This window comes from Neodiprion fabricii, chromosome 3, assembly GCF_021155785.1.
Source record: "Neodiprion fabricii isolate iyNeoFabr1 chromosome 3, iyNeoFabr1.1, whole genome shotgun sequence".
Taxonomy (NCBI): Eukaryota; Metazoa; Arthropoda; class Insecta; order Hymenoptera; family Diprionidae; genus Neodiprion; species Neodiprion fabricii.
This window is the reverse complement of record NC_060241.1, coordinates 22,219,732-22,236,418: the sequence shown is the minus strand read 5'-3', so window position 1 is coordinate 22,236,418 and position 16,687 is coordinate 22,219,732. Positions and strand designations below refer to the sequence as shown.

At 36.8% G+C, this 16,687-nt stretch overlaps 2 protein-coding genes across 6 annotated transcripts; one reads left to right on the top strand and one right to left on the bottom strand.

The window, feature by feature from the left end:
• Positions 1-3,314: 3,314 nt before the first annotated feature.
• Positions 3,315-7,993, top strand: LOC124177796 (flap endonuclease 1). The gene is made up of 8 exons (XM_046560610.1): positions 3,315-3,612; positions 4,092-4,194; positions 4,832-4,998; positions 5,102-5,211; positions 5,786-5,989; positions 6,167-6,385; positions 6,516-6,698; positions 7,377-7,993. The coding sequence occupies exons 1-8, from the start codon at positions 3,531-3,533 to the stop codon at positions 7,449-7,451; spliced, it is 1,143 nt and encodes a 380-aa protein (XP_046416566.1). The 5' UTR covers positions 3,315-3,530; the 3' UTR covers positions 7,452-7,993.
• LOC124177795 (reticulon-4-interacting protein 1 homolog, mitochondrial-like) lies at positions 7,059-15,531 on the bottom strand. Of its 5 annotated transcripts, XM_046560609.1 has the most exons (9): positions 11,576-11,938; positions 10,894-11,146; positions 10,238-10,383; positions 9,767-9,916; positions 9,530-9,656; positions 9,367-9,454; positions 8,999-9,184; positions 8,614-8,791; positions 7,059-8,477 (listed from the first exon to the last, which is right to left on the bottom strand). In XM_046560609.1, the coding sequence occupies exons 1-9, from the start codon at positions 11,621-11,623 to the stop codon at positions 8,274-8,276; spliced, it is 1,380 nt and encodes a 459-aa protein (XP_046416565.1). In that variant the 5' UTR covers positions 11,624-11,938; the 3' UTR covers positions 7,059-8,273. The 5 variants fall into 5 exon arrangements, with proteins under 5 accessions (XP_046416565.1, XP_046416564.1, XP_046416561.1 ...); XM_046560608.1 differs by lacking the exon at positions 11,576-11,938 and adding an exon at positions 15,404-15,531 and having other exon boundaries at positions 9,367-9,656; XM_046560605.1 differs by having other exon boundaries at positions 9,367-9,656.
• Positions 15,532-16,687: the final 1,156 nt, after the last annotated feature.

Below are 16,687 nucleotides of genomic sequence, written 5' to 3'. Positions count from 1 at the left end.
ATCCTGGAAGTCGAGAAATTTTATCAGCGGACTGACAGCTACCGAATTTGGGGTTGCGCGAAAAACGAATTGAAATAATTTACTGTAAACATGAACGAGGAGCCACGGAGCGCTTATCCTGGAAGTCGAGAAATTTTATCAGCGGACTGACAGCTACCGAATTTGGGGTTGCGCGAAAAACGAATTGAAATAATTTATTGTAAACATGAACCAGGAACCACGGAGCGCTTATCCTGGAAGTCGAGAAATTTTATCAGCGGACTGACAGCTACCGAATTTGGGGTTGCGCGAAAAACGAATTGAAATAATTTATTGTAAACATGAACGAGGAGCCACGGAGCGCTTATCCTGGAAGTCGAGAAATTTTATTAGCGGACTGACAGCTACCGAATTTGGGGTTGCGCGAAAAACGAATTGAAATAATTTATTGTAAACATGAACGAGGAGCCACGGAGCGCTTATCCTGGAAGTCGAGAAATTTTATCAGCGGACTGACAGCTACCGAATTTGGGGTTGCGCGAAAAACGAATTGAAATAATTTATTGTAAACATGAACGAGGAGCCACGGAGCGCTTATCCTGGAAGTCGAGTTTCACCGCGTAGCGGACCCGAAGCGCGGGATGCGGGAGGTTGAGAACCCGGTACTCGAAATACGTAGCGGACCCGAAGCGCGGGATGCGGGAGGTTGAGAACCCGGTACTCGAAATTTGCGGAGCGCGACTCTCATCCGTCCGCTCTACTGCGCGGTTGTTTCCAGACTGAGGAATTCTGCTAGCTGATTCTGAATTGGTGACGTCACTTTCTGAACATCCGACATCCAAACTATGGTTTCGAACTTTGATACTATGTATGATGATGTATGATGTACGATGTATGATGTACGATGTATGATGTATGATGTATGATGTATGATGATATGATATGATGTATAATGATTTTAGCTTTCACATTTCATACAAGAAATACACACCTCATCTCTCCTGCCGATCCAGACTCAAGCGGCCAGGCCCTTCGATGGTCAGCCGTTGACTGAAGATATATCCTTCAGTGAACGGGTCGGCTAATAACGCTGCCTTTCTGCGACAGTTGGATGATGAAAAATTTCGCTCGTATCTTTCAAATGTGTGTTAAAATACACTCGAAGTGTTGAGAAGCGTCGTTCTTTCTCTCCCTGTCACCTTTCTAGGTCTTTAAATCACTACGCGGCGTTAAATACTGTCTCATATACGAAGCATCCATTTCATCTCGTTCAAAATTAGCGCATTCGTGATGTATTACAGTTACTCTGAATTTTTTTCCATCCGAATACTTTTCGAAAAACAATTTTGCTCCTCTACCCAACGCAGATACTTCACTTACGACCAGCTAAAACAGCGTTTCGAGTCTATGCCTATGAAAATACAAGATCGAGAGAGCAAATGAAAAGTTGTTGGAATAATTATGAATACTGATGTTATGGAATACATCGAGCACGCGTCGAATAGAATCCCATTTCAAAATGAATAATTTTTCTCTTTTCATATCATAGCTAATCTAGTAATATAGGTAAATAGGACGGTTGGAGGTGTTCGGAAATGGTAGGAGGTGGTCGGCGCTGGCAGAAGGTGATAGGGGGTGATCGAAAGTGGCCATTGACGGCCGGAGGTGGCAGGGGGAGGTAAGAGGTGTTCGAAAATGGTAGGACATTTCAAAAGTTAAAGTCGACGATGATCCGGTGCATCAATTTTATCGTTAAAGATTTTCTTTTCCCATGAGGCATAGAGTATTCAACAACGATAATGCAGTCCTTAAAATTCATCATTCATCTCTGTCTGGAAAGCTAATTCGCAAGGCGTGGTATTCTATTTTATTTGCATTATCAGAAAAGTACCCGTACTCTACATACACTGTTTCTAATCTTTTGCTACATTTGGCTTAATCCCCATGCTTCCACAGCACGAATAGTCGGAAATGTTTTTTATTATCCATAATAAAATAAAAGAAGTAACAAAGCTTAAATTTATTGTTAAAGCTCTAATGAATACATCAAACTGCGGTCGAATCAATCCATTTATTATTTTCACATGACCTCTGTATATTTGATAAATTATTCCTAAATACATTGAAACATATGTATTTATAATGAAATATCATGCAATGGGCTGTGTAAATTATAAACTATAATTTCTATCGAATAGCTGCTTTTATGTCAACAGGGCTTTGAGACTCAGTTCAGTTCGTCCTCCTCCTCGTCCACCTCCGACCACCTCCAACAATCACCAACCACCTCGAACAACCACCGATAACCACCTCGGGTTCTGCTTCTCTACCCAACGTAGATACTTCACTTGCGACTAGCTGAAACAGCGTTTCGATTCTATGCCTACGAAGTTTCAAGATCGAGAGAGGAAATGAAAAGTTGTTGGAATAATTATGAATATCAATGTTATGGAATACATCGAGCGCGTGTCGAATAGAATCCCATTTCGAAATGAAATATTCTCCTATTTTCATATTATAGCCGTATTATTGTAGATAATCTAATTTGTCTCCTGGAAAATTATAAAATTTATAGTATGTATGCATTACTTATTAATCGTAAATGGATCATACAGTACGCTCTCATAATTTCACGTCTCACCCAGTTCTTGATAGCGAAGTCTTCCTCGTCTGGAGGGCACTATCAAAGTTAGCTTCAGAAAATTGTAATTCGCGGCGGAATTTCAAGCAAAGCGCTTAGTACTGACTCAGAGATATATGTATAGAGCGCAACACTGTAATGATTTATTTCGATTAAAACTAACTTTGGTTGATTATGAAAAATTTGTACAACGAATCTGTTTCTATGTCCTGCATGTTTTTTTGTTTATTCACAATTTCACTTTGTGTAAAAAACCAACAGGCAGCTAAGCTTGTCCCTGGTCTGCGGGATCGGCGTTGTGTTTGGGTCATCAATCCAAGACTGGAAGTAGGAAGGCGACATTGTTATAGTAAAATCATCAAATTTATATAATCTTTATTTATTTGAATAAAATTAATTATTATTTTAATGATGATAATCGAAATTTATGACATTATTTTGTTAATGATATTATTACTATATTATGAATTTTGTGATGATGATGATGCCATGGAATACTGTATATTAGTACGATTAGTATATATCCTGTAGGTGCATTTCGGAACTAGCTGGCAGAGGTACCCAAACTCGGCAGCACAAAAGACGTAACAGATGGTCGACAGTACTGGGAGCTAATTTCCCATGGAGCCTAGTAATTTCCGAACGCGCCATATACATACATAGCTGTGCGGTTGGCAGCCTCTACTTCAAGTTCCGAAATGGCGGGTAAATGGTTTGGGAATAGCAAGAGTGAATAGTGGTTGGTTGCACGTATTGTGTTGCGGGACGAAATATGTATTGTGTATATACTGTGTGAATAATGAGATGTTGTTCAGAGCCACTTGATTGTGAAATTCCGCTCTTTTAAATTAATCCTTGCCTGAGAATACTCAACTTTCTCTAAGTTATCGAGTCAACATTGTCAAAAGCCATGGGTATTTTGGGATTATCTAAATTGATCGCAGACGTCGCACCGTCGGCTGTAAAGGAAAAAGATATAAAGCACTATTTCGGTACGTAATATTAATATTAATATCAATAACAAAGTTCACCCCGTTCCAGAAATATATTTTCAATTTACTTTGAATCCACTTGTTATACTCATACAATATTCTCTTTTAACCCTCACGAGGCGTACTATTGCGGCTTCCCGATTCACAATCAGTAAGCACATGTGTCTTTAATCATTTATATATTACGATTTAAATAATCTATTTCAACTTTTTTTTACAATTTAAAGATCAGACTGTGTAGAAAGAGATAGTGTTAACGGAATGATTATACAAAAAGAGTATTCTTGATATAACAAAGAACGAAAATGAATTCATTAAAGTTTGTCAAAATATAACTTCACCCCTGGGTATCTCAGTGCGCCTCTTGAGGGTTAAAATTAGTTTTGGTCTATCATATACAGCTCTTGATACCAACATCAATTTGTCGAATGGTTCAAGTTGCAAGTGTCATTTTGCCTATTAGTTGTATACTTTTGCAGGTCGTAAGATTGCCATTGATGCATCAATGTGTCTTTATCAGTTTCTCATTGCGGTGCGCAGCGAAGGGGCCCAGCTTACATCTATTGATGGCGAAACTACAAGGTATACCAGAAGTGTTGGTTTCTAATTTTCCTTCACAAAGATAGCGGTTTTGTTAATGGGAAATTTGATGATTTAATTTAATATTGAACCAGGATTTTATCATAATTTATGTATGAATTTTTGTATTTAGATTTCATTTACCAATGTCTTTTTTTAAACCATATCTACTTGCACTACTCCATATTTGTTTCAGCTTTTCATTTTATTACTTATATTTATGAAAACCTCTCTCGTTCCATGTCTTTTTCCATGATTCTTACCAGGTAATAGATACCGGCAATTTGACTCGTGAATCATATCTACTTTGTGGTTTTGGACATAAGATACAACTTTTTATGAAAAAACCCTATTGACGGCATAAAAAAGGCCAAACTTATTTGAATTACAGTCACAAATTCTAGACCCGCAACTTTTTGTTGAAGCAGATTTTTGTAATTATTATCAACACAACAGTTGCAACGATGTCTTTATTGGGAGTATCGTGATTTGAATTAATATTGCAAGATGAAAATTCAGTTTATTAGCTAATGTTCGTAGCTGACAAAAATTTAAATCGTATATTAATTATTAAAGTATTTTTTAATTTGTGCATGTAGTCCGACAATATTTAATTAAATCATTTAAATGATATTTACAGTCACTTGATGGGTATATTCTACAGAACGTTGCGCTTTATAGAACAGGGTATAAAGCCTGTTTATGTATTTGATGGTAAACCACCAAACTTGAAAGGTGGGGAATTGGCAAAACGTGCGGAGAAGAGAGATGAGGCGCAGAAAGCCTTAGAAGTTGCTGAAGCAGCTGGTAATCTAAATAGATTCCATCCTTTGACATTTTCTGTGCTTTAAAAAATGATTTATTGGGATATTAGGCCGCCATAGCTTATGTCATTTATCTTGTCAAATAGGAAATACTGAGGATATTCAAAAATTCAACAGAAGGCTAGTTAAAGTTACGAAGCAACATGCCGAAGATTCTAAACAACTCTTAAAGCTGATGGGTGTTCCATATATTGATGTAAGATTCTCATACATATAGCAATCTCAGAAATCATTCAATTTTTAAGAGAAGTTTGGCGACTTTTATACTTTTCAACAGTCATGTAAAGTACAGTTACTATGAGTATCAGGATGGTTTTTAAAGATTTTCACGTTTCTAGTAGTATAAGTGGTGTGGTACAAAAAATTCCATACCACCTATTACAGAAAATTATGACGAATTCATACAGAATGTAACATTTAGTTTTTATTTGTTGAAGCAGAATTTAGGTGGAACAGTAAGAATTACCTCAACAAACTTGGTATTTTCTTTGCATTTGGCACTAGACAGAAACAAACATATGTGTATATTACAGTGGTTCACCATGTAAAAAAATTTTTTTCTTTAATGCAGCTTCTTCATAAAGCGGTTGTTTATGATCAAAAACATATTCCCTGGAAATTTGAGCTCAATTGGATAAGATTTAAAGGTCCTGCTTTCGAGTTCGAAGAACGTTCGAGAACGAAGCAGTACTGAAAAAAATTTTTTTAGGTGAACCACACTAATGTGTATTTGTCTTCAACTTTTAAAAGTAATAATCAAACTGATACAGGCTCCATGTGAAGCTGAGGCTCAGTGTACTGCTTTGGTTAAATCTGGAAAAGTTTTTGCAACAGCAACAGAGGATATGGATGCATTGACATTTGGATGTAATGTACTACTTCGACGTATGACATTTAGTGAGGCCAGAAAAATGCCTATACAAGAGATTCATTATGATAAAGTATTGGAAGGTCTGGAATTGAATAAGGACGAGGTAAATACAAGGCTGATATGAAAAGAATAATTTGAAAATTCGATTCTTCCAATGACACAGTTTTCTATGAAGAGCTATCAAAAATGTCGCTAGCATCAATGATTGGTACCTACTGTTGTGTATACAGCAATATGGTTTATTCCAACCTGACAATTCTATTTCAAATGTTATTTACAGTTTATTGATCTATGCATAATGTTGGGCTGTGATTATACTGACAGCATTAGAGGTATTGGGCCAAAGCGAGCTATGGAGCTAATTAAAACGCACAGATCTCTTGAAAAGATTTTGGAAAACTTAGATACCAATAAGTATCCTGTACCGACTGATTGGAACTATAAACAAGCCAGAATATTATTTCAAGAACCTGAAGTTATGGATCCAAATAATATTGAGGCATGTAGTGGTACTTACATTTTGCAATAATCTTCAGATAACTAGGCGAAGGAAAAATTATAAACCAGTTTTGGGCTCCAAAGAATTGTCAAGTTCTTCTCTTCTTGATTAAAACTTGTTTGTTTTGCAGCTGAAGTGGTCAGATCCAGATGAGGAAGGCTTGGTTAATTTTTTGTGTGGTGATAAGCAATTTAATGAAGATAGAGTTAGAAATGGTTCGAAAAAGTTGTTGAAAGCTCGTGGTACTTCAACCCAGGGTCGGCTCGACTCGTTCTTCAAAGTGTTGCCCAGTACAACTCCAGTCAAGCGTAAGGTAAGACATTGATCTGTTGAGTATCTATTGGATATTCATAACACAGTAAAACCACCTTAGTGTCAACAACTATTCCATCATCCTTGTTTTGACAAATCTGCTTTCCTACTGTGACTGATTAGATCTGTAGAAAATGACAATTCAGCAGCACAGCACATGGCAGATTACTATAGTGAACTTGCAATCATTTGTGATAGGAAAAAATATACGGGAACTTGTTATCGATTTTACTGCTCAACTTTAACTTGACTTCCACACTGTTCAAATTTTGGGTGGGTGCAGAAAAAAACTCTCGAATATCTCTGATTTCATACACAAGAAAAGATACACACCTAGTGTTCAAAATGATATAGGTACAAGTAAAAGCAGATAACATTTTTATTGAGCTTGGAATTTCATGTATCAAGTCAACATTATAATAAGCTTGTATAATTTCAAAAAATTTAATCTTAATTTCGTAACTTTAGTTAAATTTTGTTGATAAATATAGATAAGTCATTTTTATTAGATGTTTGATGATTCGTCCCTGTCATGTTTGACAAGGAACTATTAACTGCATTAACATTTTCCCCTAGGAGTTGCCACTAAAGAGGTTTTACTGCCTTGCCTTATTTAGGAATCTAACACTCAGATTTACCACGACATATTGATTAATTCATTTTTTGTTTAACACAACAGGCCGATGACAAAAAGACACCAGCAAAAAAAGGCAAACCTGCTGGAAGAGGTAAATTTCGAGGAAAAGCCAAATAAATGGAAAGTTATCTCAAAATTTTGTCATGCAACTCAGGAGTATAAATTCCTCTGTTAAGAGGTCTGCCCTGGGTCTGTCGATTTTTACAACAAAGTAATTCAAGTGAAATTTCGAATTATAATTATTCCAAGTAACAAATTTTTCTATTATGCAAATGATCCGTTATAGACATGAATTACTAGCTGAATTGAATTCATTCTTTTATTATGAATTCTTTACTTTTACTGTTGGCCATTTATGTCTTGCCAAACAATGTCAATAAATCTGCAGTTATAACTTCAATTAAATAAAAATTCATCCATTTTCAAATTAAACATTATGTGTATATATTTTGTTTGCACAAAAGTTCAAATAATTAACAGTTTATAATTTGTTAAGGCAACTCATGATTAGTTCTTAAACTTTCCTTCATATCTAGTTATATGTATATATATTTGATAATAAAACATGCTATAAACATTTACAAACTTAACTTTGTATTACAGCTCCCCATTCTTATACCCTGAATTTTAGGGGCCATTTTATGTAAATATGGCCTTAATTTGAGCTGGTTACGAGTGGAGTCTATCGCAATTTTGAAGTTACGTGGAAGACACACTCGCAAATTTGAAGTGATAATTGGCCAGACTGAAACTGTGCTTTTCAGCGTCAACGTCAATTCTTGATAATTAAAATATTACCTGAATTCTCTGGTGTCCAACTATAAATGTCTGGTTTGGCAATTCATTAAAATATTTGTATTATCAAGGTGTGCAATAGTTGTAACACCATTACTGAATCACCAAGCCATGAATTAGTATATCCTGTAAATAATACAAGCGTCAGTGGAATCTAATTATAGTGCTGCCGACAGCATTCGGATTCAATGCTTCGTGTAAGGCTTGTTCAATGTTGTGTGGTGCATAAGCTTTATGAACAACAGCCTGTAGTTGATCTGCATCAACGAGTTGACGCAATGCATCCAGATTGGCAGTGTTTATTTTTGAACCATCGTTCCATTGGTTTGGTTTCAAACCAAATAAGTACTGTAATCATACAGTAAAAAGTTATGTCAGTCTACACTTGTAATAATATTTTGATTTTATTCATTGTCAATACTATCAAATTACACGAAATATTATGCATTGGGAGAGCAAAATATATTACAAATAAAATACATACTCGTATTAACAGTTTGATTCTGACATATCCGGAAAATATGCTTCCAAAAACAAATCCTAATGTATCGGATGTCAAATGTTCTGGTACTGTGGATACGTAAGAACCATGCAGTAGTAAATGATTTCTCAGTATACAGTCTTTAATTTGTTGACCACCGGTGTAAAAGATGGCGTCGAATCTGCAATAATGGATTCAAAATGAAGAACTGAGTAAAGGATTAATTTTTTCTTGATTTCACTCGCGTCTTTCAGCCAAACCTGGAAACAAATCACTCTTTGAATAGAGATTGATCGAAACACATTGGCGCTTTCTTTCTCTCAAAAAATTATTAACGTATTATATTTTTTTGGAATCACCATGTCTGAAAGAAGACATATTTACTCACTTATCTTGTAGTTCTAATTCTTTTTCTATATTCGATTCGTTGAAGGGAATAACTTCGTCCGCTCCCAGAGCTTTAGCAACAGGTATTGCTTGCTGTTTACAAGCTGCAACAACATAACCACCCCAAAGTTTAGTTAGCTGAATTAAAATACAGCCAACTGGGGTAGTCCCACCATACACAAGAATTCTGTGGAAATGTTTATATCGATTACAACAATACAGCAAGTTACTTCACATTCAGTAGTTGTCTGGTAGTTTTTATTTATATAATATTGCAGATCTGTTATTAACATTTATGCATCTTTAGCGTCAATTTTAAAATTCAACAATGGCTTGATTCAGTTTGTTACTAAATCTTTGAAGAATGACCTTTTTCCTCGAGCATTGCCTTCTGCGATCACAGATTCATTAACAATGGCATCCCATGCCAAACATCCACTGTACGGTAAGCTGGCTGCTGCATCAAAGTTTACAAGTTTTGGCCTTCTGGCTACTACGGTTTCTGAAACTACCAAATATTCTGCCATGGTACCTTGTGCCCATGAAGGAACGGCCAGATACACCTCATCACCAATGTCAAAATCTATGACACTTGGACCAATATCAACCACTATTCCGGCACAATCTCTTCCTATTATCACTGGCAAATCTCTCTGTTTCTGCAACAGAGTAACGCGATAAACAATGGTCTTTTTGTGATTTTGTAATGACTTTGTAAATACGTATTTGTTGAAAAATGCAGATCAGTGTTAATTGCTTGAATATTTACACCAGAGTTAAGAAGCTGTCTGTACGTCCTTGCGTAGCCAGAACATATTTTTGCATCTACGACATTCACAGATGCAGATTTTACTTGGATTAATAAATCGTCAGGTTTTTGAATGGCTGGCATTTCCACGTCGTCTATTGTAGTGACACCCTGTTGAACCATAAGAATATATGAAACATTGTAAAACCAAAAGTATATACAGGGTTGGAAGATTTCACTTTCAGACTTACCAGACTCCAATATTGTTTTATAATAATTACGTATTAGTGTAAGAAACGTGTGATAAAATGAAAACTCCGATATGTAACAATGTACCACCATTTACACATGCTTGACCTACTTTATTTTTTTACTAGTGGAAACATAAACTATAAGTTCGATCACTTTTCTTTCTTTTAAACCAGAACATCTGGCACCATTAGATACCAAAAGTACACTGGTAACATGCCAAATGATACTTATAATACAAACCTCAATACCAATGTAATGATGACATATAATGGCTTTCATGTGGTGCATGTGCTGTGGTGGGTGGTGACAATTTAAGCCAGTGCTAAATCCTATAAGACTTCCGGCAGTTAAACCAATAACACAAAAGGCTAGCTCTCGTCTTGACACTGAAATATAAGCAAACCTGCATTAAAGAAACTGTAACTAGAATACAAAAGTGTAGGTTTATTTATTACTATTTATTATCTGAATGCAAAACAAAAATTTTAAGAGCATATGAAATTAGGGCAAAAAATAAAAATGGGTTGGTAGATAAGTCATTTCAGAGGGCACTTTTTAGGAATAACTAGCTTTGAATCATCCCATCTTTCTTGCATCCAGATAATCATTGTCAATTTTGCAAAATAAGTTTTTGTCACTAGTTTCAGAAGTCTGAAACATCGCTAGCATTCATGTGTATCAATATCCATTCTCTACAGTTGGAGGGAAGAAATTTAGGTAGACAATAACATGCGAGTGGTAAGTTGAATTTCAATTTTGATTATATGCAAAGGAGAGATCAGAGTGAGATTACATTGAACTAAATTGAGAAGCATACGGTCCATGAGTGCATCGTACTTCAAGAATGCAGGTTTTCAGGACCAGGTTCAGTAATGGAAGAGTTGGATAATGCACACCTGGAAGAATACCTCCAGCAGTAAACAAGTTGGCTACTTGTTGATAAAATTCACGCGGGTTGAATTGCAGTGAATAATACTGAAACTGGAGTTGTTCCCATCCAGCGTGAGCCCAGGTCAACAGTTGTTGGCCAACATCTTTTAGTCGTTGGCCATATTCTCCCTGGTAAAATTCCTGCAGAAGTTGTTGAAGCTGCGTTATCCATCTGGCCAACACTTGCTGTCCCTGCTGTGCTATCACTGATGCTTGAACCTGCAAAAATCAGATTTCATGGAAATGTAACAATTTCTTTTCTGTTGGAAGAATGCTAGGCGAGAGTTTTTTATGTAAGAGACATCGAAAAATGTTTTTCAATGTGAAGAAGAAGTTTATGAAATCAAGTTTTTGCTTGTTTAGGATTGGAATTTATTTTAAAGGGATGTATTTGTATACCTCTGCTTGGAAAGTTATAAATAAATATGACTTGATTGAAATCTGTAACTTATACAGTTTCTTTTACTATATTATTGGAATTATGGCAGATTACATTTGTGACTGGATGATCAAAAGAAAATTAGAAAAACTGTAAATGATAGTTTGCGGGCAAAAATGATGGGAAGATATGTAAAATATTATTGTATGTGTTTGTAATTTTTAACGTTTTAAATGAATGATCAATGAAAATTCGAACGGAACAAATACCTGTAACGTCTCGAGTTGATTGGATATTCGAAAACGAATTTCGTCCATTGTTAATATTAAGTAAAATTCTGATTTTAATTCAAAACATTGTCGAGATCAAGAATCACGTTTGAAGCTGAGAGAGGCTCAAGCCAGAAAATAACCAGCCAGAGATACGGCACACAAGTGATATAAATAACTGATTAACACATTGCATGCATCTCAAAAATAGATGCAAAGGATATTTTTTGGGGCTATCGTGTTTTGAATCAACTGCTCGACCCGACGATTTTATCCTTATAATCGTGCGATGACGAACATCGGATACAAATTTCCTTAAATTTAATTCATTTTCGTATTTCCAAGGCAACAGGTTATGGTAAATTTGACTTACAGCAAAAGTGCGTACTCAATGCGCATTCAGTGCAATCTCCCTAGTTTTCCTGTCTCTCCATTGGTTAAAAACTAGGGATTCTATGCTCAGTGCACATTTTTCTTTAAGTCGGATCCCCATTAGCTTCTACCCAAATCACGTAAGTCAAATGATTTGTTGGGCTTTCAACTTGTGATGTAACCCCACTTGAGTTATGGTCACGAACGTCACGAATCACATGATTTGACTGATGCACCCTCTACCGAAAATATATTTTACTGACAGCCGATTGAGAAACTGATGATTGCGCAAAGCGATGCCTGATAAGAGCTCACACGTCCGCCTTTTTCGTGTTATCAACTTTGTGGCACCTTGTGCGTGATTGAAGATATAAGTATAAAGACTCGTAGCCTTCTGGGATTTTTCGTTATCGAAAATGAACGAGTTAAATTCATTGTTAAGAAGCGTCCTCTACGTCCTACCTTGAAAGCGCAACTCAACCGGCAAGCGGTCCGTACGTAAAGTTTACACAAGAGCGGATGTTACCGTCGCTCACCGGGTGTGCCCAGATAATGCAGAGTCGAATGTTATTATGCCTATGGAATGACGAACGTAAACAGATTGAAATTTTTATATAATCCCTTAGAAAAACTACAATATGTTAGTATTTGACCAGTGAAAATAATTTACTTCACTTATGCTTGTTTCCACGCCACCGCAAGCGGTAGAGCACCCAGCGCGTTTTTTTTTTTACGTTGTATCCCCAGTAGGCCTACTCCACGGAGAATAGTTGCAAGATCGATCTTGTGTTCTTGGAAAAATTACACATGACTTTTTTTCAAATGGTAATTATGGTAAATTGTTTTTCCCAATCAATTTGTACTCGCGTGTATTCGCAATTTGTTTGAAATATTTCAGTTCATATAACTCGCTGACTATTTATTATCGATGAAAGAGACTGTTTTAATTATGGATGAAGGGTGATTGTTTTTATCTTATATGCGAACGGCGATTGACTTCGGATGTTCGCGCACGGTTTTTTCTTCTTATGAGGTATGAGATAATCACAAAAATGGAGAACCTGGTGAATACGCAAAACAATCAAAAACGAAACTAAGATCGAAAACAGAAACCGCTGTAAGACGTTGGCATTTACCTGTCGAAAGACGATGCAGAAATCTTTGAAGAAATAGAAACAAATCGGAGTAGAATAAGAAGCTGTATAATTCTATGGTGAAAGACAAACCAAATATGACCCACGAGCGACTCGAGAAAAAAAACTCGACGTTAAAACGATCGCAATAAAAAACTGCAAAAGCATTAAATAAAACTACAGCCAAATAAATTTTGCTACACTTTGTGATCACGATGATTCTGAAGTACATCACTAAATCTATGTATCGGTGAAAACAACATGACTAACCCTGAACCAGACCTAAGCCTAAAAAATGAGGCGTTGATTTTTCAGTATAGTTAATGAAACTCGGTTACGTGGAACAAATAAAAATATAATTAGTGCCATATGTCGATACAGACAAAAATATACTTAGTTTAGAGAAGTAAAAAATATAATTAATGAAAATAAACAAATTAATTATCTGAAACATTTTTGTTCCTGCGTGTTCAGCGCCGGTTTTCAAATGCCGCGCTTTCTTTCATAACTAAAAGGTATCAAGTCCACGCGCTAAAGGCGCCGTGGAACTTGAAAACTTTATTATTCGTTAAACAATTGACCGAAGAGCTGACAAATCAGCACATTGAGAGTGCGTAACTCTTTTATGTACTGTTTGCAAAACCGACGGGCAAAAAACCGTGTACGACTCCCCTTATCAATTGGCCCGCAAAAAGCTGCGTCCAATTCGCGTTATTAATCTACGCGCAATAAGGCGTGACGAACTGGATGGAATAATGATCGGTAATGACTAAATAATTGAATTGAATAACGATTAAAAAATGGTTGCAAAGTGACAATAGGCAATTCGATCTCGTTAATATTCAAATGCTTACAAATGGTTGAGAGACTCGAATACGGAGTCTTTTGGTAAAAATATTTCTGTGATCGTTTGACGCTGTGGATTACAAAGGTTAGTAACATCACGGTACATCGCGACCTTCCTACCCTCGCCTGTTTCCCAACGAAGCCACCCAATGGAAAAGAGAGATTCACACATTCATTCATAAATCCCGCGACGGATCCCAAAACGTCCGCCTACCTACCCGGTTACCTATATTCGACCTAATCGATTCTCCATTTTTTCCAACACACATCATTCTTCATCATTTGCGCCGTGGTCACTGACTTACATTTTCGTTGGTTACCTGTTGGGAGCAAAATGTTTTTGTATCGTAGTCTGTCTACTCAGAATACAGTATCGCGGTCATATCCCGCCCACCCTAATATTGCATTTATTATTTTAGTAATCCGGCACTTAAACGGCATCATTGGTAAATTCAAACGCAAATTATTACATCAGTTGCAAAACACAATTCGATCTCGCGAGTGCCGAGTAAGCGATGGTTACCTGTCGCGATGCTCATTCCACTTTTAGCAACGTGTAAATTTTCTAAATGAAGTAAGCTACGCTAAATTGCATTATGAAAAAAAATGATTCGACTGAAAGTCAAGCACGTTGCGATCGTGCATGAGCCTAACCATATAGCTAAGAAATCGAAGATATGTGTAACAATTGTTACCGCCACGCCACGTGACAGAGGAATCCCAGGGAAATACCCATAACCTAACACATGCAAACTCACCAACGTTGCCGAGAAATGGAGAAGTCAGCCGGAACTCTCTGCTTAAATCTGTGAAAAACAAAGCAAGACACTAGAATTAATTTAGCAAATTGGCTTTTCGGTTTTCAAATGAATTATTACTGTTGTCTATTTTCATATTTCTGCATTCCATATTATGCAAGAACAAAAGTTCGGCTTTAAATGACCACCGTAAATTATCAATCAAAAATTGAATTAAGTACAGTGCAACCTCTGAATAAGCCCTCTCAAAATAAGTCCGCTTCCCCTAATCTTCGCTCGAGAGTTGCCCCCACTACTTCACACATCGTCACGCATCGTCGCACATCGCAGAATCTGGGGCGAACCTCTGAATAAGTCCGCCCGTGGAAATTGTATTTTGGTCTCAATTTATGCTTTGAATAATAGTATAGTAATGAATTAATCTATCGTTAACACCTATTAATATTTAAATTTTTTTAAAATTTCGATATATTAATAAAAAAATGTAATTATCTTAAAAAGGATAACACAAAGTAAAATATTCAGCAATTCTTGTCAAAAAATAATATCATTCTTTAATATCAAATAATATCATTCTTCGCATGTACTTGAGCATTTGAAATTTACATTTTAAAAAGCATTTGAAAATACCCCGCGGGTGGGGGTAACTTATTTCTCGGAATTATATTCCCCTAACCGCCCGAGCCCGGTCTCATTCGGAGGTTGCACTGTATTGTTACCTGGAATCTGGGATGCTCCATACTCTACGTAGTAGTTGTTGTAGCATCTCACGTGCATTGGTGAAGCGATGCACTTTTCACATAAGTCACATCTTCACTAAACTCTTATAATCCAAAAAACCCGCACCCCAATAACACTCGATTCTACACTCACTTTTTGTGCTGTAGTTGTCTGACTGAACCGACCGAATAAACTTGCTAACAGTGCAATTGCGCATTCGCCGAAAATCAGCCAAAATAATTATAAAATTGCACTCGACGCACAGAGACAATAATACACATCACTGAAGTCTGAAGTTGTTCAAAACAATGAAAACTCAGCACACGAAATTCACAATCAACGTTCGCAGGATGTTTTTATTTCAGTAGCTCAGTTTTGGTTCGGGCTACACGCGGCTCCTCGTCTATTATTTACAGATAAGTATGGTGGAAATGCACTGATCAAAAGTCATGACACATCCTGAAGAACGCGGTCTGTACGTTGAACCGGTACCACTGAGAACGCGTGATTTCGCTCGAATTGCTCGGAAACGACTGATTCCGTCCGGCGCTCAGATGAGAGTAAAATCAGTTCTCTAAAGGACGGAAGAAAATAACCCCCCCCCTTGTCGCTCTTTCCATGGAGTGGGAGTAGCTACACGCGCTAGCCCAGCTGCCCCCCCCCCCCCCCCTTCACCAGTAGAGCGACAGAGAGAACGGGAGAATTATTATCTTCTGTCCTTCAAAGAACTGATTCAAGTTCATTCACGGGACGCTCACGCCGTTACTTACGTTTTATATTATACCTATATCTCTATGGTGCAACGCGATCTACTGCTTAGAGGATTGCCGTAACATGCGACGTCGGGCGGAGTTTGAAGTCTCCGACTACTTATGGCGTTGACTGAAGATCTGATTTACGCTCTGTCTGTAAATTGATGAAATGAAAACTTTCACTTACCCAGCCTCCGAGACTCGTCAAATCTCTAAGATCGCGTGCCAATTTTCATACATTACAGGTTCTTCTTTTACGGTATGATTAATGCATGAAACTCATTTGTTTTTACATATCTGTGTTTGGCATTCGATATAAAATGAGGCTATCATAGCCTGAATCGCGTCAGTGATGCATAGGCTTGGATAGGGTTTGGAGAATAGTCAAAATACGTGACACGTACACTCTAAAAAGTATTTTTTTCTCGGTTTTGATGATTTACGGATTTTCTATTAATCCTATTACTCATAAATCATCAAAACTCCAAGTAAAAATCTGCTACGTCGCATCGTTATGGAGATATATTCATT

Excerpts from the sequence above, each read along its gene's own strand:
- LOC124177796 (XM_046560610.1), top strand. The coding sequence starts at position 3,531 with ATGGGTATTTTGGGATTATCTAAATTGATCGCAGACGTCGCACCGTCG. Across the intron at positions 5,212-5,785 it reads TGGGTGTTCCATATATTGAT|GCTCCATGTGAAGCTGAGGC; the intron begins GTAAGATTCTCA and ends AAACTGATACAG. Across the intron at positions 6,386-6,515 it reads TGGATCCAAATAATATTGAG|CTGAAGTGGTCAGATCCAGA; the intron begins GCATGTAGTGGT and ends TTTGTTTTGCAG.
- LOC124177795 (XM_046560605.1), bottom strand. The coding sequence starts at position 11,623 with ATGGACGAAATTCGTTTTCGAATATCCAATCAACTCGAGACGTTACAG. Across the intron at positions 10,384-10,893 it reads TGCTGGAGGTATTCTTCCAG|TGTCAAGACGAGAGCTAGCC; the intron begins GTGTGCATTATC and ends CTTATATTTCAG. Across the intron at positions 9,917-10,237 it reads ATCATTACATTGGTATTGAG|GGTGTCACTACAATAGACGA; the intron begins GTTTGTATTATA and ends ATGGTTCAACAG.